This window comes from Eretmochelys imbricata, chromosome 5 (assembly GCF_965152235.1).
Source record: "Eretmochelys imbricata isolate rEreImb1 chromosome 5, rEreImb1.hap1, whole genome shotgun sequence".
Classification (NCBI taxonomy): domain Eukaryota; kingdom Metazoa; phylum Chordata; order Testudines; family Cheloniidae; genus Eretmochelys; species Eretmochelys imbricata.
The window spans coordinates 14,804,865-14,829,670 of NC_135576.1; the positions used below are offsets into that span (position 1 = coordinate 14,804,865).

A 24,806-nucleotide genomic window follows, 5' to 3' on the forward strand; every position below is an offset into this window, starting at 1 on the left:
TTATTCCATCATCCTTCCATTCCTGGTTATGGTTTTTGCTGCCCGGGGATGCATGAACCATCAATAACACGACAGAAGCTAATCATCTGTCATGCATCAGGGACATCCATAAGCTCGGAGTGTCATGAGGTGTGCGGTGCAAGAATGCTGAAGCAAATCTGACCGGGCCACTACAGTCTCCTCCTCCTTGTTCTTTTGTTTTAAAAGACAAGTTCTCTTCTGAAGGTGGTCTTGCCTGAGTTACTTAGGCCTTGCCCACACGAGAAAGCTTTACCTGCAAGAGTCCTGTTGGCATGGTGCTTCCAACAAAAACTGTTTCACTGCAGTGTGTTCATACTTGGCTGCTTGTGTTGGTGTATTGTGTCCACACAGCGTCAGGATGTATTGGCAAAAAAGGTGTGGCACCCTGGGCAGGCATCCCAGTATCTTCAGCACCACCTTCTGGTGCACTACCCTGTGGGAAATTTTTGCTGTGTGCACTACCCTGTGGGAAATTTTTGCAGGACACCCTCCGTCCTCTAAGGGGACTGTGGGAATTTGGGGTCAAGGGAATATAGGGTTGAGGGATTATGTCACTCAAGGAAGGGGAGTAACTATTAGTGGCAAAAGTGGAGGGTTTTGTCAGCAGAATTCAAAATAAAGCATGGTTACATGCAAGGCATGAAGGAAGGTTTTGCTGGTAAAACCTTTTAGTGTAGATCGGGCCTTAGTTGTGTATAGGTGTTAGCTTGAGGGGTTTCTGGGGAGTTGTGTGAGGATGGGCTCATAGACTCATAGATAGTAAGGTCAGAAGGGACCATTATGATCATCTAGTCTGACCTCCTGCACAATGCAGGCCACAGAATCTCACCCACCCACTCCTGCAATAAACCTCTCACCTATGTCTGAGCTACTGAAGTCCTTAAATCATGGTTTGAAAACTTCAAAGTGCAGATTTCAGAGTAACAGCCGTGTTAGTCTGTATTCGCAAAAAGAAAAGGAGTACTTGTGGCACCTTAGAGACTAACCAATTTATTTGAGCATGAGCTTTCGTGAGCTACAGCTCACTTCATCAGATACATACCGTGGAAACTGCAGCAGACTTTATATATACACAGAGAATATGAAACAATACCTCCTCCCACCCCACTGTCCTGCTGGTAATAGCTTATCTAAAGTAATCCTCAGGTTAGGCCATTTCCAGCACAAATCCAGGTTTTCTCACCCTCCACCCCCCCACACAAATTCACTCTCCTGCTGGTGATAGCCCATCCAAAGTGACAACTCTTTACACAATGTGCATGATAATCAAGTTAGGCCATTTCCTGCACAAATCCAGGTTCTCTCACTCCCTCACCCCCCTCCAAAAACCCACCCCCATACACACACAGACTCACTCTCCTGCTGGTAATAGCTCGTCCAAACTGACCACTCTCCAAGTTTAAATCCAAGTTAAACCAGAACATCTGGGGGGGGGGGGGGGGGGAGGAAAAAACAAGAGGAAATAGGCTACCTTGCATAATGACTTAGCCACTCCCAGTCTCTATTTAAGCCTAAATTAATAGTATCCAATTTGCAAATGAATTCCAATTCAGCAGTTTCTCGCTGGAGTCTGGATTTGAAGTTTTTTTGTTTTAAGATAGCGACCTTCATGTCTGTGATTGCGTGACCAGAGAGATTGAAGTGTTCTCCGACTGGTTTATGAATGTTATAATTCTTGACATCTGATTTGTGTCCATTTATTCTTTTACGTAGAGACTGTCCAGTTTGACCAATGTACATGGCAGAGGGGCATTGCTGGCACATGATGGCATAAATCACATTGGTGGACAACATTCCACACAAAGATGGACTACAAGCCGTCAGGAACACTATCCCCGATAATGTCACGGCTAACCTGGTGGCTGAACTTTGTGACTTTGTCCTTACCCATAACTATTTCACATTTGGGGACAATGTATACCTTCAGATCAGCGGCACTGCTATGGGTACCCGCATGGCCCCACAGTATGCCAACATTTTTATGGCTGATTTAGAACAACGCTTCCTCAGCTCTCGTCCCCTAAAGCCCCTACTCTACTTGCGCTATATTGATGACATCTTCATCATCTGGACCCATGGAAAAGAAGCCCTTGAGGAATTCCACCATGATTTCAACAATTTCCATCCCACCATCAACCTCAGCCTGGTCCAGTCCACACAAGAGATCCACTTCCTGGACACTACAGTGCTAATAAACAATGGTCACATAAACACCACCCTATACCGGAAACCTACTGACCGCTATTCCTACCTGCATGCCTCCAGCTTTCACCCTGACCACACCACACGATCCATCGTCTACAGCCAAGCTCTGCGATACAACCGCATTTGCTCCAACCCCTCAGACAGAGACAAACACCTACAAGATCTCTGTCAAGCTTTCTTACAACTACAATACCCACCTGCGGAAGTAAAGAAACAGATTGATAGAGCCAGAAGAGTTCCCAGAAGTTACCTACTACAGGACAGGCCTAACAAAGAAAATAACAGAACGCCACTAGCCGTCACCTTCAGCCCCCAACTAAAACCCCTCCAACGCATTATTAAGGATCTACAACCTATCCTAAAGGATGACCCAACACTCTCACAAATCTTGGGAGACAGGCCAGTCCTTGCCTACAGACAGCCCCGCAACCTGAAGCAAATACTCACCAACAACCACATACCACACAACAGAACCACTAACCCAGGAACTTATCCTTGCAACAAAGCCCGTTGCCAATTGTGCCCACATATCTATTCAGGGGACACCATCACAGGGCCTAATAACATCAGCCACACTATCAGAGGCTCGTTCACCTGCACATCCACCAATGTGATTTATGCCATCATGTGCCAGCAATGCCCCTCTGCCATGTACATTGGTCAAACTGGACAGTCTCTACGTAAAAGAATAAATGGACACAAATCAGATGTCAAGAATTATAACATTCATAAACCAGTCGGAGAACACTTCAATCTCTCTGGTCACGCAATCACAGACATGAAGGTCGCTATCTTAAAACAAAAAAACTTCAAATCCAGACTCCAGCGAGAAACTGCTGAATTGGAATTCATTTGCAAATTGGATACTATTAATTTAGGCTTAAATAGAGACTGGGAGTGGCTAAGTCATTATGCAAGGTAGCCTATTTCCTCTTGTTTTTTCCTTCCCCCCCCCCCCCCCCCCCCGATGTTCTGGTTTAACTTGGATTTAAACTTGGAGAGTGGTCAGTTTGGACGAGCTATTACCAGCAGGAGAGTGAGTCTGTGTGTGTATGGGGGTGGGTTTTTGGAGGGGGGTGAGGGAGTGAGAGAACCTGGATTTGTGCAGGAAATGGCCTAACTTGATTATCATGCACATTGTGTAAAGAGTTGTCACTTTGGATGGGCTATCACCAGCAGGAGAGTGAATTTGTGGGGGGGGTGGAGGGTGAGAAAACCTGGATTTGTGCTGGAAATGGCCTAACCTGACGATTACTTTAGATAAGCTATTACCAGCAGGACAGTGGGGTGGGAGGAGGTATTGTTTCATATTCTCTGTGTATATATAAAGTCTGCTGCAGTTTCCACGGTATGTATCTGATGAAGTGAGCTGTAGCTCACGAAAGCTCATGCTCAAATAAATTGGTTAGTCTCTAAGGTGCCACAAGTACTCCTTTTCTTTTTTCAAAGTGCAGAGAATCCTCCAGCAAATGACCTGTGCCCTATGCTACAGAGGAAGGCGAAAAACCCCCGGGGCCTCTTCCAATCTGCCCTGGAGGAAAATTCCTTCCTGACCCCAAATATGGCGATCAGCTGAACCCTGAGCATGTGGGCAAGATTCACCAACCAGATACCCAGGAAAGAATTCTCGGTAGTAACTCAGATCCCACCCCATCTAACATCCCATCACAGGCCATTGGGCCTATTTACCATGAATAGTTAAAGATCAATTAATTGCCAAAATCATCCTGTCCATTTGTCTAGGGCACTTTAAATCCTATCTGCTTGCACTGATGTAATGAAATAGTCAAAGATTTTTGACCCCTTTAAAGGCCTGTCTTTAAGTTAGGTCTCTCGCTTTGCATGTGCACATGGCTAGATAGACACCTGCACAGCATTGTACACGTGCAACAATTCCCAATGCATGTATCCAAAATGCATGTGCAAAAGTAGATGTGCAAGTGGGCTTCTACTTTATATTGTTACCTTTTTTAAACATTAGGCCATAAGTGTGTTTCAAGCCAATATCATGGAGCACTCTCTGCTATCCTTCTTGGTGTTTTAGTGTTGGTAAAGGATATTGATTCTCAAGCACACATCTCCTCCAGGAGAATCAAATAATCAGAAACTCTAAATAAAGTCTATGAAGCACAATTTCTTAACATGAGTTTCCAAAGAAGAATCTGACACAATGAGCGAACTAGATGCCGTGGTTAGGACTAGGAGGTCAGTGGAATAACTCAGAGCCCGAAATTCTTAATTCCAGCTCAGTTCAGACAAATACTTATTCTGTGGCCTTGGGCAAGTAGCTTAAGGGTGACCTGCTTCTTTGTGAGGGTAAAGGAGGCTTCAGAGGCTTGAAATGTAGTCCTAAATTCCCTGATTTTGCTGGAGGTCTCCATGGAGAACCAGAGATCTAAAGTGGCAACTTTGTCAGTACTCAGTTGAAGGGTTAGGAGTGTGAAGATCAAACTTTTCAAATTATTCACTAAAGTTAGTCACCTAAATCCATATCTAGGCACCTAAATCAAAGCTCCTTGATTGACAGATGAGCTGAGCACTTGCCATTCTCGTTAACTCTTCTGGAATTTATAGGTGTGCTGTAGTCTTTAGGCACCAGCATCAGGAAGTTCTGGCTAGACTGTGTGTTTAACAAAGAGATCTCTTCCTCCAGATTTTATCAGGCATTTGATTTAAATAGGTTTTAACAAAGACAGTCTGAGGTGAAAAAAAAATCACTTCCCCTCTCAATTAATTAGATTTTATTTTTTTGATACTTGTAATGTCATAATCCTGCTAGTTCTTAAGCTCCTCCCTCCCCCCATTGAATCTTCTAGGAAAAGCAGCATGCACAAGGCCTGAGTTTCTAAGTCAAAGAAATGCAGACATCATTTTTGGGTGTCATCATAATGAAGGAAAAAATGGCAAATGCAACTTCTTTCCTTTTGTACATTACTTTTCACATCTCTGTGTCTGTTTTCCCCATCTGTAAAGGGAGTAAAATTATACCTACTAGCCTCACAAGGCTGTTGTGGGATTTGGTTATGGGTACGGCACTTCGGGTATGTCTTCTTTGCAGTTAACTTGAGAGAGCCTAGTCTGAATGACAGTGGCCACACTGTGAAATTACACTCCAATTGCTGCATCCACACTGCCACTGATGTGTGCTGCTAACACTTCTGGGCGCACATTCTGTGTTTCTAGCTGTTGCCCTTAAGCTGAGCCACTCTATGAATTCTTTCCCAGTGGGTTGTGGGAGAACGTGTCTGTCCGTTCTGGGCACATGGGGGGAATTGTGGGAAAGCATGGGAGAACTAGTGGGCACTTCAGTGGTGCTAGCCTACGTCTGCACTACAGAGTGGTCATATTAGCAGCTGATGAGTTGTGCTTGCTCAAGTTTTCGTTTATGTCCCCTCTTGGGCCAGTGAACTGAAGTTAAAAGCCCCACCGCTCTCAAGTTAAGGGTCTTCATATATGGATAGGACTAGAGTTAGAACCAGCATTTAGTTATAACTCAGGTAAACTTCTCAGTGACAACAAGGCCATAAAGGGCTATGGAAGTGTTCAATATGTGTTATGATTAAGGCAACGTTTTAGTCACGGGTATTTTTAGTACAAGTCATGGACAGGTCACGGGCTGTAAACAAAAATTCACAGCCCGTGACCTGTCCATGATTTGTACTATATACCTCTGAATAAAACTTGAGCCGGGGGCGCTCTGGGGCGGTGGCAGGCGGCCCAGGCCCCCTTCTGGTGCTGGGGGACAGGGTTGGCAGGGCTGGCAGGCTCCCTACCCGGCTCTTTACAGCTCCCCAGAAGTGGCCGGCATGTCCCTGCAGCTTCTAGGGGGAGGGAAGGCCAGGGGGACTCCACGCGCTGCCCCCGCCATGAGCGCCGGCTCCGCAACTCCCATTGGCCGAGAACCACAGCCAATGGGAGCTGCAGGCAGAGGCAGTGCACAGAGCCCTCTGGCCCCTCCACCTACGAGCTGCAGGGACATGCCGACTGCTTCCAGTGAGCCCCCACCCTGAGGTAAGTGCCGCCCCGCATCCCTACCCCAGCCCTGAGCCCCCTCCCACAACCAAACTGCTGCTGGTGCTGGCCCAGGGGCTGCCCAAGCAGAGCCCTGGAGCCAGCTGCCCCAGCCTCTGCAGAAGCCATGGAGGTCACAGAAAGTCCCGGAATCCGTGACCTCCATGGCAGACATGCAGCTTTAGTTATGATTTTGTTAGAGGGTGGGTAAGCTGTCCAACATAAACCAGGCGAGGTTTATGTCCTTTTCGCCTCAGCCATCCCCCCACCCAGCTGTGGGAGTTTAACATTTCTGTTGCACTGCCAGGCTCTTCCACCCACCTGCTAGGCAACAGCAATTATTCTGTGGCCGTGGTGGCGGTTGGTTGTTTCCACTTGGCATTCCCATATAGAAAACAGGGCTGCCTAATTGCATTCAGTTGCATGCCACCGGTTGATAAGAAATCAATGCTGATGTTCGCAACATGTTAAAACCAGTTTCTTTGATTTCGGTGGAGCCAGTGTAAGGTTGATGATGATCTTACCATTAGCACCTGTCACTATTGTGAACATCTGAACTGTAAGCAAGCCTGGGCCCTGCCTTGGGTAGGAGCAGGGAAGCAAGCGTGCCGTGGTTTGCTTCGTACTAGGTTTGGATGACCGCCGCGTGCCAGAGTTTCGTTTGGTTGGTTATACACTGAGCTGGAGCATGGACTGGTTGCAAAAAGAAATCAGTCAGTGCAGGCAGAAAGCCAATGGGAGTGCTAAGGCAGCAGCTTTTGGGCCTAATGACCAGAGAGGGCCCTTCTCTGCAGGGAGACTGATGAGCCAGGACTGTGGGCAGAAGCAGAGAAGTCCAAGTAACTTTGCTCAGACCTAGTGGGACAGAGCATCTCTTGTCACCCTGCAATGCAGCCACTCTCTGGCTGTTCTGGAAGCATCTGGGTTGCTGCAAGGTAAGCCTTTGGGAGGGACAGAAAAAGTAAAATGCAGGGACAGCCTCTGGGCTTGGAGGGGGGCTTGGAGATTTCCTTTCCCAAGGTGGGGGGAACGGGGAAATGTTTTTTAAATACCTCATGTATCTTTGTCAAAATTCACTCCATCTTAATTCTCCTGCTTTGCCTCCCCTTATGAGTTCCCCATATGTTGTTCTCTTTCTCCCCACCCCCAGCCTTTTCCTAATTGGATTCTCTATCAGGGTTGCCAACTTTCTACTCGCACAAAACCGAACACCTTTCCCCCGCCCCTTCTCCGAGGCCTGCCCCCGCTCACTCCATCCCCCCTTCCTCTGTTGCTCACTCTCCTCACCCTCACTCACTTGCTTATTTTCACTGGACTGGCTCAGGGGCGGGGTGAGGGCTCTGGATGGAGGTGAGGGCTCCAGGGTGGGCCCAGAAATGAGGGGTTCAGGGTGCAGGATGGGGCTCTGGGCTGGGGCAGGGGGTTGGGGTGCGGGAGGGGATGAGGACTCTGGCTGGGGGTGCGGGCTCTGGCCAGGGATGTGGGATTTGGGGTGCAGGAGGGGCCTCTGGGTTGGGGCTGAGGGGTTCAGGGTGCAGGAAGGGGCTCTGGCTGGGACACGGGGTTGGGATGCAGGAGGGGTGAGGACTCTGGTTGGGGGTGCGGACTGGGGATGAGGAGTTTGGGGTGTAGGAGGGTGCTCTGTGCTGGGACCGAGGGGTTGTGGGGGGGTTGAGGGCTCTGGGCCGTGGCTGGGGTGAGGGGTTTGGGGTGCAGGAGGATTCTCCAGGCCGGGACTGAGAGGTTCAGAGGGTGGGAAGGGGATCAGGGCTGGGGAAGGGGGTTGGGGCGGGAGGGGGAACTCAGGGGTGCAGGATCCAGGCAGCGCTTACTTCCAGCAGCTCCCGGAAGCAGCGGCATGTCCCCCTCTCTGCCTCCTACACGGAGGCACAGCCGGCGGCTCTGCACGCTGCCCCGTCCGCGGGCGCGGTTCCTGGCCAATAGGAGCTTTGGGGGTGGTGCTTGGGGCGAGGGAAACGTGCGGAGCCCCCTGGCTGCCCCTACGTATAGGAGCTGGCGGGTGAACATGCTGCTGCTTCCGGGAGCTGTGCAGCGCGAAGGCTAGCTGGGAGCCTGCCAGCCCTGCTGTGTGACACCGGCACCGCCAGCACCAGACAGTCAGTGGCCTGGTCAGCGGTGCTGACCAGAGCCCTCAGGATCCCTTTTCGACTGCGTGTTCCAGTCAAAAACCAGACACCTGGTCACCCTGTTCTCTGTGTCTTTTCCTCTTCTTCCCTTCAGCCTCCTCCAATTCTGTGCAAGCATTGAGACAGCCTTGCCTGGGATGGGAACCTGCGGCGCTTTCTCTGTCTGGCCTTGCTTATTTTCTCCTGTCCCAGCCTGGATTTTTGTGCAGCCACTCATAGGCTTGCCAGGTGGTCTGGCCTCTCTTGCTGATGCTGCTTCCATGCTCCCTCTAGTGGAACACATGACCAAGCACATGCCATCTGAGCTCTCCTTATGCACATCCTATTACCAAAGGAATAAACATACTGTATAAAAACATCTTCTGTCTTTGCACTCATTCAGTAAGTATAAAGGAACCATCATAGTGTCTGCCCTTTCTGCCTACGTAGAACAAATCTGTGCTTAAATTAATGAATATTATTAATGATTTGCACTTACATAGCTTTTTTCATCCCTGTATTATTATCTGATAATGCCTTCACACAGGCCATGTGCTTCATTGAAAACACTTAGAAGGCAGTTACCACTCCCAAAGAGCTTGCACCCTAAATGACTGGCATAACAGCTGGACATGGCAAGGCTCCGTGAGTCTAGAACCGAAGGTTATGGGGTCCTGGTGTCTCCACACTGCCACACAGAGTGGTATCCAATAATTACTGGAGAGTTAGGCATTACAGGATATACTGCCTGAAGAGGCCAGAGCAAAAGAAACCACTTGATTGGTCCACACGGGCTATTTAAACCAGGAAATTGGCTCAGGGAACCCTCTGAGCAAAAACCCTCTGGGGTTGCAGAGCCGTTCAGGTTTGGCTGCGCCCTCCTGACTGGACCAAATCTGTGTGAGTGGAGTTGTGACCTGGCTCATGGGGTTGCCATGCCACTCACTCAAATTTGGCCTTCCCGGACTGCCATCCTGATGGCTGGGCCATACCTGAGTGGCCCTGAGACCCCAGAGGTTGCAGTGCCCGGAGCAGGGAGGGGAGCCCAGCCAGCCCCATGGGACAGGAGGCTGCCACGCGACCCTTTGAAACATTCTGGTGACCCAATTTTGGCTCCTGACCATGGGCTAAGAAACCCTGGACTAGTCCATCCCCCTCATGCTGAGGCAGGATTAAATATACTAAGACCATCCCTGACAGGTGTTTGGCTTGCCTGTTCTTAAAAACCTGCAGTGATAGGGATTTCATAACCTCCCTAGCTAACCTGTACCGGTGCTTAACTATCCTTTATAATTAGAAAGTTTTTTCCAGCTGTCTAACCTGAATCTCCCCTGCTGCAGACTTCACTGAGTGCTTCTTGTCCTATTCTTGGTTGAATGTACCCCTTTATGGGTCAATTTTTTTTTTAAATGTTGTAACACACTCATTTGATTGAAGTGGAGAGGGAAGCCTGATGAATACATTCTAATTTAAAGCCTGATTGAAGGCTGTTCCAAGTGAAGGGGTGCCATGGAGTAAGATCTCTTAAAGCACTTAACAGAAAGAGGGGGGCGTTTAGCATTATGATGCCTATTTTACAGATGGCAAAGCCAAAGCATAAGGAAGTTGCTGTAAATGACTTGCGCAAGTTCACACTGCAAGCCAGTGGCAGAGGCAGGACTATAATCCCAGGTCTCTTGATTCTCAGTTGGAGACACTATCCACTAGATCAGATAGAGCGTAGGGCTAGTAGCCAGCAAGTGCGATCCGCATCCTTTTTCTCTGACCATTTCATTCCACAAGCTGTCATGTTGATAAGTATAACCGTGGTTTGGGTGATATTCATAATAATGGAAATAGTGCTATAGGGAAAGCTCTTCTAAAATATTTACTCATCGTATTGCCATTTATTGTATATATCTAGGGCTTGTCTACACTTACAGCACCACTGTAGTGCTAAGTGAAGATGCTACCTATGCCGATGGGAGAGCTTCTCCAGTTAGTATAGATACTCCACCTCCAGAGGCAGTAGCTATGTTGATGGGAGAAGCCCCCCCATCAACCTAGTGCTGTCTAAAACCGGGATTAGGTCAGTGCAGTATAACTTTGTCGCTTGGGGTGTGAATTTTCCATACCATTGTGTGACTTAGTTATACTGACATAAGTTGGCAGTGTCGACCAAGGGCTTGTACACACTACCACTTACGTTGCTATAATTTACATCGCTCAGGGGTGTGAATAAGCCATCCCCCTGAATGATGTAAATTACACTGACCTTAGCAAGAGTGTGAACAGCGCTGTGCCAGAGGGAGAGCTTCTCTTGCTGACATAGCTACCGTCTCTCACGGAGGCGGTTTTATTATGCCAATGGGAAAGCTGTCTCCCGTCAGCATAGACCATCTTCCCCAGACGTTAGTTACCACCTTTTGAAATGCAAAAAAAAAAAGGGCACCCACTTCTCCACAAGGCAAGCCTGTTGCAACCCCAAACACAAGGCAACTCCATAACCCCTCCCAACAGCCACTTGCAGTATCTAGAGAGATAACACATATAGATAAGATTGGTAACATTGCATGTCTCCTCACTCTCATGTGACTCGGCGTGCTTGCATGTTGGTGGGCAGACAGCTGCTGTATTTTCAACAGTTTTGATCTGTTGTCGCTGAAACTGCAGAATTGGGAACACTGCATCATCTTTAGCTGGATGCAGAAACTTTTAATAGTAGATAGCCCAGAGAATTGTGATGATAATGCAAATCTTTAAAACCATGTTAAAAAAAAAACAAAAAAACCTGGCAGATTAAATTATTTTTCTGGCAACTGGCAAATCCGTAAAAAAACCCAGCCAGGCCAGTCACGTACTGGCCAGGTGATAACCCTGCCAGATGTGCTACAGTGGCACAGCTGTGCTGCTATCGCGCTTCTAGTGTAGACTAGCCCCAAACCTTAGTGTTCTACATCCTTCTGTAGCTGGTAGATGCAGCCAATATAGCAAGTATATGGTGAGTTAACTGTTGCCTGGGGCAGTGCATTGTAGTACTTCATTTATGAGAGGGGAGAGAGAAGCCAGGCATCAATACTGGGAGGAAAGCCTTTCCCGATTTAGTTGAATTGATTTAGCCGTTACTGGCTTCCTGCTGTGATGAGAGAGCCTGCCTGTCTTTAATTTTATCTGCTACCAAAGGGATTGTTAAGGGGAAGGTGCTGCCGATTGAATCCCAGGATCTCAATCCCTTTTCTTTAGGGGTGGCCTGCCTGAGACAAGCTCAATGGAGTGAATTTTGAAATGGAGTGAATTTGGAATTCTTATGCCAGGAAGCAGATGTCCCAGGGATTTTCATCAGATCCGCAAGCTGTTACGCATGGAATGAATGCTGTGTCAGGGGCCTGTGAAACTTTTACAGCACCAGGTTGGGGGCCCCACAGATTTGTCCGTGTGCGCGACTGTTGTTCATCAGCAATGTAAGTGTATGTGGCACTTGAAAACAGATACAAGATGTGCAAAGCAAAAATAAATAATTATGCAAACAAAAAGGTCTCTGCCCAGAAGAGCTCATGTTCTGAAGGCCCAAATATGTAGTGTGGTGAACAAACCAAGACTGGTTGGCAGACATGCCTGGTACAGATGAGGTTTGTGAAGGTGATTTGAAATAGGAGAGGGAGGGCACTTGGTTGAACAATAATTGGGAAACCTGTCCAGTGAAGGATGCAGCAAAGAAGAAGGCGTGAAGCTGGAAGTGGGAGGAGACGGGGAGCAGTAAACACAGAGGCTTGAGAAAAATATAGGAAAACATGAAGTGTGTACACTAGTGCTCTACTGCCCCCTGCCATAACGATCAGGCTAGTGTGGCACTAGTGAACTGCTGCACTTATAGGTAGAGAGAGAAAACTGGGTGCTAGCAGAAGAAATCGGGAATTCCTTTACCAGAAAAAAAATCACTTTGTATAATGCAGCTCTTCCAAGCTGCATCCTGCGACCCTCTAGAACTGAAGGTTGATTCAAACAAACTGGAACTGTGTATGTAATATATATACTTTGTGCACCTAGATAAAAATACAGATGTGGAGGCTAAAAGGGCCTTTCTGTTGGATAGGAAGACACAGGAAGACACACCTTGATATACATCAATGTCTTGCCAGATTTCCAGCCGGGGGGCGGGGGGGGGGAATCCCATGTGAAATTGGGATGAAAAAGGGTGGGAAATGCCTCCAACTCCGCTCACTTGAGTCCTGTCTCAGTTGTGTGCCGGTAAGATCTTCCCCCATTCTTTATTCCCTCACTTATTTATCTCCTCACTCTCACATCCTTGAGGCCATATATCCTAGCCACCATCCTCACAGCTAAGGATTCTTCTGAGAGCATATCTGTAGTTTCCATTTAATAATTAGCATGAATTAGCTAGAGGCATCACTGGTGAGAAACATGATATCTCTCTGGGCTGAGCTCCTGTTATCTGTGTCGTTCCCTCTGAGGCTCTTTTTGTTTTTAATAAGACTTGGAATCCTATTCGTGGAGCTAATGTGTGACATTGATCTACATAATGAGCCTTTTTGACAATCTGGGCACATTTGGGAACAATTCAGTAAGCATATGAAGTCCTTTAGCCAGAACTGTTCATTCTGAGCTGATTCAGAAGGATGCCAAAATTGGGCAGAAATGACAGAAGGCAGGAGTTAGATAGGTTGAGAACAGGGTTTTTTTTCTTCTTTATTTTTCTCTCTAAGTGGCTTAAAATCTGCTTCATAATTTCATAATTTGTTGGACACAGACAAAATATTAGCGGCGTGACAAAAAATGTGGCGGACAGAACCCTGCATATATAGCCTACAGAGAGGTGAGAACTCCTGTTTCTTCTCATTAATAGGCAACAGGAAAGAATACAAGTTGCACCTTAAGAGCCTGACCCAAAGCCACTGAAATCAGTGGAAAGACTTAGTGGATTTTGAATCAGGCCCTATGAAATCAAAGACATAAGCATTTGGACCCTTTTTCTGTAAGGTGTGAATGGTTGTTAGCAATTAGATCAGTGGTGGGCAACCTGTGGCCTGCGGGCTGCATACGACCCGTCAGGGTAATCCGCTGGCGGGCTGCGAGACAGTTTGTTTACATTGACAGTCCGCAGGCATGACCGCCTGCATCTCCCAGTGGCCGCGGTTCGCCGATCCTGGCCAATGGGAGCTGCGGGAAGCGGCACAGGCTGCAGGGACGTGCTGGCTGCTGCTTCCTGCAGCTCCCATTGGCCAAGAACGGCGAACTGCGGCCACTGGGAGCTGCGGGTGGCCAGGCCTGCGGACGGTCAATGTAAACAAACTGTCTCGCGGCCCGCTAGCGGATTACCCTGACGGGCCGCGAGTTGCCCACCACTGAATTAGATCATTGTCAATGTGAGTGATCCAAAGAGGCTTCCATTATTTTGTCACATGTGAATGCTGCCGTGCTTTGCAGTTGAAAATTAAGAGGCTATCGTTAGTTTGTGACTTGCATTCGCACTCAGAATTTGCTGGAGTACCGTGAGGTGGGGCAAGACAGAGTAGTGCAGTTAACCCTGTACTGTGGGTTTTATTTGTACATTTCTCGCCACTGTATAATATGGAAATGCAGCCAACCTCCTTTCTTACTGCTTGGTTCTATTCCCATCTTTTGCTTCTGAGTTGCTGTTTGACTTTGTCCAAGTCAGTTAGGCCAACATTTTCAAATGTGTGTGCTTAAATTAGGCACCTAAATAGGTGGTCTCCTTTTCAGAGGCGTTGAGCATCTGTAGCTCTCATTGGCATGGATGGAAGGTGAGAGTGCTTAGCAGCTCTGAAACTCAGGTTGTTTATTTAGGTGCTTAGCTTTAGGTGAACATTTTCAAACTTGTATACCTAAGTGGCTTTCTCAAGTCATGTATTAGTGGTAGTGGCAGAAAAAGGGGAAAGATCCCAGGCATCCAGGGTCGGGGATCTACACTAATCACTAGCGCCCTGCAAATCTGCAGATATCCGCTTCATATCGGCGGATATCCGTTTTATATCGGCGGATCATTTTTGCAGATCGGATGAGGATACAAATTTTGTATCCGCGCAGGGCTCTACCGATCACTTAAGTAATGGTCAGTGTAAAGGCAGAAGCTTACAGTCACTGATCACTGACCTTTACTAATATTGTTGTTTCTTTGATTGAGAAAACATTAAACCTATTCCAGGATAATGGCTGGATAAGGAATTGGCATATTGGATCAGTTCAATGCTTCATCTAATACAGCGGACTTTCTCTTATAGTGCACAGTATCATATGCTTCTGAGGGCAGGTGCTTGAGTCCCCACAATGGACAAGTGTGGAATGACCTGCCCATTTCCATCCCCAGTCAGCTAGTGTGTGACGTAAGAACATAAGACCGGCCATACTGAGTTAGACCAATGGTTCTTCTAGCCCAGTATACAACTAATGACAGTGGCCAAGCATGAGGGTTTATATTTCTTCTTTTCTTAGCTTGTTAATAATATAACTGTGGATGTTCTCATTACCCATATAAACTTATACTCCCTTTTAGAATCCTAATATCCATGATATCTTGTGGCAGTGTGTTCCACGGGCTAGATAATAAGACAGAAACTATCATATTGCTTCTATATAAATCCATAGTACACCCACATGTTGAATACTTCATGCAGATCTGGTCACCCTATCTCCAAAAAGATACATTGGAATTGGAAAAGGTAATGAAAAGGACAACAAAAATGATTAGGGGTATGGAACAGCTTCCATATGAGGAGAGATTAATAAGACTAGGACTTTTCAGCTTGGAAAAGAGTCAACTAAAGGGGTCTATAAAGTCATGACTGGTGTGAAGAAAGTAAATAAGGAAGTGTTATTTACTCCTCATAACACAAGCACTAGGGGTCACCAAATGAAATTAACAGGCAGCAGGTTTAAAACAAACCAAAGGAAGTATTTCTTCACACAACTCGCAGTCAACCTGTGGAACTCTGACCCAGAAAATGTTGTGAAGGGCCAGACTAGAACAGTGTTCAAAAAAGAGCTGGATAAGTTCATGGAGGATAGGCCAGGATGGGCAGGGATGCAAACCCATGGTCTGAAGTGTCCCTAGCCTCTGTTTACCAGAAGATGGGAATGGGTGAAGGGGGATGAAACACTTGAAGGTTATCTGTTCTGTTCATTTCCTTTGACGCACCTGGCATTGGCCACTGTCGGAAGAGAGGATACTGGGCTAGATGGACCATTGGTCTAACCCAGTATGGCTGTTCCTATATTCTTATGTGGAATAAAGAGAAAGAACTGGAAGTCTTAGTACAGACGCTAAATTATGACTTAATTGGAATCACAGAGTCTTGATGGGATAAGTCTGATGACTGGAATATTGTTACAGAGGGGTATAGCTTGTTGACGAAGGACAGGGAGGGTAAAAAGGGTAGAGCTGCAGCATAATTCATCAAGAATATATATACTTGTTCTGAGGATCCAGAAGGAGATGGGAGGTAGATCAGTTGAGAGTCTCTGGGTAAACAGAAAAGGGGTAAAAAAAAGGGGTGATATCATAGTACGGGTCTATGGCAGATCAACAAATTAGGAAAAGGAGGTGGATGAGGCATTTCTAGAATAACAGAAATATCCATAACACAAGACCTGGTAATAATGGGGGACTGTAACTACCCAGACATCTGTTGGAAAAATAATACAGCAAAACACAAAATGTCCAATGAGTTCTTAAAATATATTGGGGACAGCTTTTTGTTCCAGAAAGAGGGAGGAAATAAGGAGGGGGACAGCCATTTTAGACTTGATTCTGACCAATGGGGTGAAATTAGTAACAAATCTGAAGGTGGAAGGCAATTTGGCTGAAAGTGATCATGAAATGATAGATTTCATGATTCTAAGGAAAGGAAGGAGTGAGAACAGAAGAATAAGGACAATGGACTTCAAAAAAGCAGACTTCTACAGACTCAGAGAACTGGTCGGTAAGGTCATGTGGGAAGAAAATCTAAGGGTTAAAAGTAGCTCAGGAGAGCTGGCAGTTTCTGAAAGAGACAATATTAAAGGCACAACTGCAAGGGAAGGATAGGAAGAATAGTAAGAGGCTAATATAGCTCCATCAGGAGCTCTTTAATGACCTTGAAAGTAAATTTTAAAAACCTACAAAAAGTGGGAAAAATGGCCAAATTGCTAGGGAGGAGTACAAAAGAATGGCACAAACATGTAGGGACAAAATCAGAAAGGCTGAGTCGCAAAATGAGTTACATCTATCAAGGGCCATAAAAGGCAATAAGAAGAGGTTCTTTAAATACATTAAGAGCAGGAGAAAGATGGAGAAAAGTGTAGGTCCTCTACTTAACAGAGAAGGAGAGCTAATAACTGATGACATCAAGAAGGCTGAGGTGTTTCATATCTATTTTGCTTCAGACTTCACTAAAAAGGTTAACGGTGTCCAGATACTCAACACAATTAATATTAATAACAAGGGGGAAGGAACACAACCTAAAATAGGGAAAAAACAGGTTAAACAATATTTAGGTAAGTTTGATGTATTCAAGTCAGGAGGGCCTGATGGAATTCATCCTCAGGTTCGTATTGAAATCGCTGAAGGAATCTTGGCACTCTTAGCAATTATCTTTGAGAACTCATGGAGGATGGGTAAAGGTCCAGAAGATTGGAGAAGGGCAAACATAGTACCTCTCTTTATACAGGGGAATGAAGAGGACCCGGGGAATAATAGACTAGTCAGTCTAACTTCCATACCTGGAAAGATACTGGAATAAATTATTGAATAATCAGTTTGTGAGCACCTGGAGGATAAGAGTTATAAGGAATAGCCAGCATGGATTTGTCAAGAACAAATTTTGCCAAACTAACTCAATTTCTTTTGTTGACAGGGTTACCAGTCTAGTGACTAGGATGAAATAGTAGATGTGATATATCTTGATTTATAGTAAGGCTTTTGACACAGTTTCACATGACATTCTCATAAGCAAACTAGGGAAATAGGATCTAGATAAATTCATTATAAAGTTGGTGCACAACTGCTTGAAAGACCATTCTCAGAGCATAGTTATCAATGGTTTGCTGACAAAGTGGGAGGACATATCTAGTGAGGTTCTGCAGGGGTCTTTCCTGAGTCTGGCACTATTCAATATTTAAATTAATGATTTGGATGATGGAGTAGAGAGTATGCTTATAACATTTGCATATGACACCAAACTATGAAATGCTGCAAGCACTTTGGAGGACAGGATTAGAATTCAAAATGATCTTCATAAATTGAAAAATTTGTCTGAAATAAGATGCAAATCAATACAGACATGCAAAGTACTACACTTAGGGAAAAAAATCAAAAGCACAATTACAAAATGAGGAATGACTAGCTAGATGATAGTACTGCTGAAAAGGATCTCAGGGTTACAGTGAACCACAAATTGCGTATGAGTGATATAACAATGTGATGCAGTTGTGAAAAAAGCTAATCTACTTCTGGGCGTGTAGTAACAGAAGAGTCGCATGTAAGACGTGGAAGGTAATTGGCCTGCTCTATTTGGCACTGGTGAGGCCTCTGCTGGAGTACTGGAAAACTGTTTTGGATACCACACTTTAAAAAAGACGTGGACAAGTTGAAGAGAGTTTAGAGGAGAGCAACAAAAATTATAAAAAGTTTAGAAAGCCTGACCTCTGAGGAAAGATTGAAAGAATTTCGCATGTTTAATCTAGAGAAATGACAGCTGAGGGGGGGACATGATAGTATTCAAATATGTAAAAGGTTGCCAAAAAGAGGTTGGTGATCAACTGTTCTCCATGTCCACTGAGGATAGGACAAGAAGTAATTGGCTTAGTTTGCAGCGTGGGAGATTTAGGTTATATATTAGGTTATATAAACTTTCTAATTATAAGAGTAATTAAACACTGGAACATATTACTTAGGGAGGTTGTGGAATCCCCATCACTGGATGATTTTAAGAACAGTTTAGACAAATGCTTGTCAGGGATGGTCTAGTCTGCCTCAGCATGGGGGGAGGGGAAGACTAAAGGACCTCTTGAGGTCCCTTCCGGCCCTGCATTTCTATGATTCTATCCTATATGGCAAATCTTGTTTCTATCACAAAGATGGACTTAAAAGCAAGGACGCAGGGCATTTCTCTGTGTGGAAATGAGAGGCTATGAAATCAACAACTCCTTCAGAGCAGATTTATCTGCTGTCTAGAAATCAGCAAACTCAGGAATGATTTTATGAATAAGTAGCACCAACCTCAAATTAAATCCACAGTTTCCTCATGGGACCTTCAAGTCAGGCTGCGACTGGAGGTGCACTATACAATGGGATAAATATATGGTATGCCCCATCGTGTATAACATGAAGGCTTGATTTGTGAGCAGAGCTAAGTGTCCTGAACTTCCATTAACTTCACCATTCAGTGCCATTCCAGCACAGGCTAGGAACAAAACTATCACCACCAATGAACAAGGTTTTATGTGTAAAGGGGATTGTGTGTTCTTTCTCTGGAGACAGCAATAAATTGCTTACACACCAGAGCTGCACTAGGAGGTAAGTTCAGACTGAGACTAATGAGATCCAAACCACCCACTGCTTTCCCCTGTGGTTTCCAGCAAATGGGCTCATGAAGAAATTGGGTTTTTTTTCCCCTCTAATAATTAAATTTTTAGCTACCAACAACATGCAAAATAGAACCCATGTTGACCTTTCTGTTCCGTTGCACTCACCACATCTTTGACCATCTCCTGGCTGTTCCACTTGCCGTCACAGATGCTGAGGTAGCATTTTGTTTTCTACCACTATACTATAGATTCCTTTAATTATGTATGCTCCCCCGGGACTCCTCACATTCCTGTGTGTCGTTCCCAGCTGTGACCTGGTGCCATGTTGTCCATTTGTCAGCAGTACAACTAGAATAGTAATGAATGTGCTCTTCATCACTTCAGCTGTACTGTACATAGACCCTTACAGGAGAAGGTGCTGTAATGACAAGTTTGAACTTAAACCTTTGTCAGCATTTCTTTCTTTGGATCTGGGTAATACATTATTGACTAGATTGTGCCAGACAGGCACAGAGGGGTGACTGTTTTCAGCTTTCCGGTAGGGAAGAAAAAAAAAGCATTTCTAGTCTTTTTCCTTCACTTTCTTTGTTCTGTATTGAAATTTATAATGGTCACTGCTTCGCCTTTCTAGCAGTCCTTGTTTGGTACTGGTTCAGTGCTGCAAAGAGCAGTTTCAGGCCAGTGTATCTTTCACTGCTAGGTTATGGAGAATAGCATTCTGGATCTTCTGCTTTAGAACATGTGTGTCTGCCACTCGAGTTTTTGTGAAGGAAAGATTTGAGTAGCATTAAGGCTTACGTTCTCTTTTAGCCCTGCTGTTGGAAGTTCGTGTAACTGTAAACACAGGAGCATTCAACAGAAGGCACTGTACTCACTAACCAGTATATTGGGGCTTTGGTACATTGCTTCTGTAACTGGACTTCTTTTTGTACTTAATAGGTGTTCTGAAATATGAAGGTGCGTGCTTGTGACTGTCACCTAAGGGAGAATGCAGTGTGTGTGTGTGTTACATGTGTTTGTGAGTGTGTATGTAAAGTATTTTGCTTGTCAGACTTGTGGCTTTATGCAGCGGACAAGGAATTAATTTGTATTTTCTCTCTTTTCCCAGGCCCCCTCCATTCTCAGTTCCTTCCCTGGAGTGATGGAAAGCTCCTCTGTGGCCTCTGCCTCCTCTGAGGCAGGGAGTAGCCGATCTCAGGAAATCGAAGAGCTGGAGAGGTTCATTGACAGCTACGTCCTTGAGTACCAAGTCCAAGGTCTGCTGACCGACAAAACGGAAGGGGACGGGGAGAGTGAGAAAACGCAGTCCAACATCTCGCAGGTTAGTGCAACTGAACATGAGGAGTTAAACCAAGATGCGGGGTCACCATGAAATGGTGTCCTGCTCTCTAAGAGATGGGCTGTTGGGTTGGATACATATTATGTGCATTTAGCTAAGCGGGCATCTACAGATCTTGGCAGTGAAGGGTGTGGGGGATAGTGCACTGGCAGATTCTTGCTCCTTGAGATGGCTAGTAAAGATCTTTACATTCTTCAGCAGAGGTTCCCAAAATAGCCCTAATGTTTTAGCTTCTGTAGAAACACCTCTGAGTTTCAATTTGAAGAGAAATTCCGTCTTCTCATAAATATCAGCTCTCAGGGCACAAAGGGCTGGAGTTTCTGCTCTGATGAACTGGGGCTGGGAATTGCTGCTCCTACTGGTGGGAGGAAGAAGAAAGAGTGGAGAGCTGGCTTCTGTGGCTCAGATCAGCAATCTGCTGCTCTGATGGAGTTGTTAGGAAGGAGTGACTGCTCTGTACTGCAAGTGGGTGCGTTGTTAGATTACAGAGGGGGCCAAGAGAGTGATACTTTTGCAAGGAACTATGCAATTCCCTTCCCGCCCCTACTCATTGCACCACCAGCAAAAGCACAGCGACCCACGCCCCGTATGGACTGTTTTGTCTTGACCTGTCTGAATGGGATGTGTTGCAGTAACACTGGCTGAGGGATATTAAGCTTGGCAGAGGTGCTGACTTTCTATTGTGCCGGGGGGGTGCTCGGCCCCTGCTCCGCCCCAGATCCTGTCCCCGCTCCACCCCTTCCCCCAAAGCCCAACCCTTCCTCTTCCTGCCGCCGCTCCACCCCCGCCCCACCTCTTTCTTTCCCATCCTGTTCTGCCCCCTCCCCGGAGCGTGCCCCGCCTTTGCTCCTCCCCTTTCCCCCTCCCAGTGCCTCCTGCCCACCGCTGAACAGCTGATCACAGCAGGTGGGAGGAGCTGGGGGGAGGGGGCGGAGCTGATCGGGGGGGCTGCTGGTGGTTGCTCAGCTCCCACCTTTCTTTTTCCCCGTGGGCGCCCCAGCCCGGGAGCACCCCCGGAGTCAGCACCTCTGAAGCGTGGTGATGTGTTGAGCAATTGAAAAGTGCTTGTTAGAACCTAAAGACCTGTGCTGCATTGATTCTAAGGGTAGCTCCCACTGATATTTGGGAGCACACTGATTCATGATCAAATGCAGCACATGGCCCAGAAACCTCCATAAATGGATGCGTATGGCTGCTGCTCATTCAGTGACCTGCGGGCTTATTGCAAAATTGCCATTTTTTGCTAAAAGACACCTGATATATTTCTGGTTTGGAAGGGTGCAAAGGCCCAGGAAAGAGGGATTGTCTAAGGGAGGAATGGTTTGGGGTTGTCAGTGGAAGGGGTACAACTAGAAATAAAACTAGAAAGTTACATACTAGGGATGTAATTTTTAAAATGGACAATTTGGGCTGAACGTCATAAAAAACGAGAGCTGTCTCCTGAGCGAAATTGTTGGTTTGTGCTACCTTGGGCTAGGCGCATTCCGAACATGTAAAATGGTAGAGATACGTTTGAGAGGAAGGATGGTCCAGTGGTTAGGGCGCTAGACTAGACCTGGGTTCAAGTCCCTGCTGTGTCACAGGCTACCTGTATAGCCTTGGGCAAATCACTCTGTGTCTCAGTTCCCAATCTGTACAATGGGAACAGTAGCACTTCACTGCCTCACAGGGATGCTGTGTGAATAAATGCATGAGAGATTGTGAGGCGCTCAGATGCTCTAGGGAGAGGGCCTATGTAAGTACTTAAGACAGTACACAGATGCAGTCCCTGCCCCTAAGGCCATATCTTTAACTATTGGTACTGCCCTCAATTTAATTTAAAACTGAAAATGGATTTAAGCATCCAATTTCATACCTAGGTTTGGAGCTGGATATTGAATACACCAAGGTCAAGGTGTGTTTGAGTCCCTTTCTTCGTTACAGTCATTATTTTTGTATTGTTTCAGAGTAACAGCCGTGTTAGTCTGTATTCGCAAAAAGAAAAGGAGTACTTGTGGCACCTTAGAGACTAACCAATTTATTTGAGCATGAGCTTTCGTGAGCTACAGCTCACTTCATCAGCTGTAGCTCACGAAAGCTCATGCTCAAATAAATTGGTTAGTCTCTAAGGTGCCACAAGTACTCCTTTTATTTTTGTATTGCAGTAGCTCCTAGGAGCCCCTGTCATGGACTGGGACCCCATTGTGCTAGGTGCTGTACAAACAGAACAAAAAGACAGTCTGTGTGCCAAACATGATTTATTTAAAAATAATCCTTTTGGATGCATGGGAGTGTGTACTGTCAGGAGAAATCCCACCCTGGCAGAGGGATGGAATAGAAGACACATTCCAATCTTTAACTGCTCTGATTTCTGTGAGCCTTCCAGTCATCATAGAAAGACTTGGTCTTGTTGTTCCACTCTCTGTGCATTTGTTTGCTTCCATGATTGACTTTTCTTTCTGTAGCTTGTATTTAGCTTTTCTGCTGTGCCTGAGGCCATGGTGGCTACTCACACCGAAACCCAAAGTGCAGCAGGAGTCAGGGTGGAAGGGTTTTGTTTTGGTTGTGTGTCCATGCCTCTCACAGTGAGGTCACTAGAAGTCCTGAATCACCAGGGGACCAGTCTTATTTAATATTTTCATTCATGATCTTGGCATGAAAAGTGGGAGTGTGCTAATAAAATTTGCAGATGATGCAGAGTTGGGAAGTATTGCCAATATGGAGAAGGACTGGAATATCCTACAAGAAGATCTGGATGACCTTGAAAACTGGAATAATAGAAATGGGATGAAATGTAATAGTGCAAGGTTATGCATTTAGGGACTAATAACCAGAATTTTTGCTATAAACTGGGAGCATATCAATTGGAAGTGACAGAGGAGGAGAAAGACCTGGGTGTATTGGTCGATCACAGGATGTCTCTGAGCTGCCAATATGATGCAGCCCTGAAAAAGACTAATGCACTCCTGGGATGCATCAGGCGAGGTATTTCCAGTAGAGAGAGGGGTGTGTTATTACCATTATATAAGGCATCATCTGGAATACTGTGTGCAGTTTTGGTCTCCCATGTTTAAGAAAGATGAATTCAAATTGTAACAGGTGCAGAGAAGGGCTACTAGGATGATCAGAGGAATGGAAAAGCTACCTTATGAGAGGAGACTAAAGGAACTTGGCATGTTTAGCCTAACCAAACAAAGGCTGAGTGGAGGTGTGATTGCTCTGTATAAACACATCAGGATAAATACCAGGGAGGGAGTGGAGTTATTTAAGTTAAGTTCCAATGTTGACATGAGAACAAATGGATATAAACTGGCCATCAACAAGTTTAGGCTTGAAATTAGATGTAGGTTTCTAACCACTGGAGGAGTAAGGTTCTGGAACAGCCTTCCAAGGAGAGCAGTGGGGGCAAAAAACCTAACTGGCTTCAAGACTGAGCTTGATAAGTTTATGGAGGGGATGGTATGATGAAACTGCCTACAATGGCATGTGGCCCATCTGCAACTGCTAGTAGTGAATATCTCCATGCCCAGAGATGGGCACTAGATGGGGAAGGCTCTGAGTTACTACAGAGAATTCTTTCTCAGGTGTCTGGCTGGTGGGTCTTGCCAACATGCTCATGATCTAACTCAGAGGTGGGCACACTATGGCCCGCGGGCCACATCCAGCCCGCAGGGCCCCTGAGCTCCTGGCTGGGGAGGCTAGCCACCGGCCCCTCCCCTGCTGTTCCCCACCCCGCAGCCTCAGCTCACTGCGCTGCCAGCGCTCTGGCTTGCCACTCCTGCTGGGCAGCGCGGCGGTGTGGCTGGCTCCGGCACGGTAAGGGGACAGGGAGCAGTGGGGGTTGGATGGTTTTGGGGGGGGGAGCGGTAAGGGGACAGGGAGCAGTGGGGGTTGGATGGTTTGGGGGGGAGCGGTAAGGGGACAGGGAGCAGTGGGGGTTGGATGGTTTGGGGGGGGAGCAGTCAGGGGACAAGGAGCAGGGAGCGGTTGGATAGGCGTGGGAGTCCCGTGGGCCTGTCAGGGGGTGGGGGTATGGATACGGGTCGGGGCAGTCAGGGGAACAAGGAGCAGGGTGGGTTGGATAGGGCAAGGGGTTCCGGAGGGGGCAGTTAGGAGGAGGGGGTCCCGGGAGGGGGTGGTCAGCGGACAAGGAGCAAGGGAGGTTGGATGGGTCGGGGATTCTGAGGGGGGCAGTCAAGGGGCGGGAAGTGGGAGGGGGCAGATAGGGGGCAGTGGCCCGGCTGTTTGGGGAGGCACAGCCTTGTCTACCTGGCCCTCCATATAGTTTTGCAACCCCGATGTGGCCCTCGGGCCAAAAAGTTTGCCCATCCCTGATCTAACTGCTCACCATTTTTGGGATTAGGAAGGAATTTTCCCTCAGGTCAGGTTGGCAGAGACCCGGGTGGATTTTCACCTATGGGCGCAGGTCACTTGCAGGTTGAAACTAATGTAAATGTTGGATTCTCTGTAACGTGAAGACATATAATCATGATTTGAGGACGTCAGTAACTCAGCCAGAAGTTTTGGGTCTATTACAGGAGTGGGTGGGTGAGGTTCTGTAGCCTGTGATATGCAGGAGATCAGACTACTTGATCACAAATGGC

At 46.5% G+C, this 24,806-nt stretch overlaps 1 protein-coding gene across 1 annotated transcript in view; it reads left to right on the forward strand.

Annotated features, from left to right (window-relative positions):
• The window catches only part of CTIF (cap binding complex dependent translation initiation factor), a 341,931-nt gene that overhangs the window by 65,914 nt on the left and 251,211 nt on the right, over window positions 1–24,806 (forward strand). The window contains exon 2 of the mRNA XM_077816213.1: window positions 19,993–20,205. Coding sequence (XP_077672339.1) covers window positions 20,026–20,205 — 180 coding nt within the window. The 5' untranslated portion in view covers window positions 19,993–20,025. The remainder of the gene's footprint in view (window positions 1–19,992; window positions 20,206–24,806) is intronic.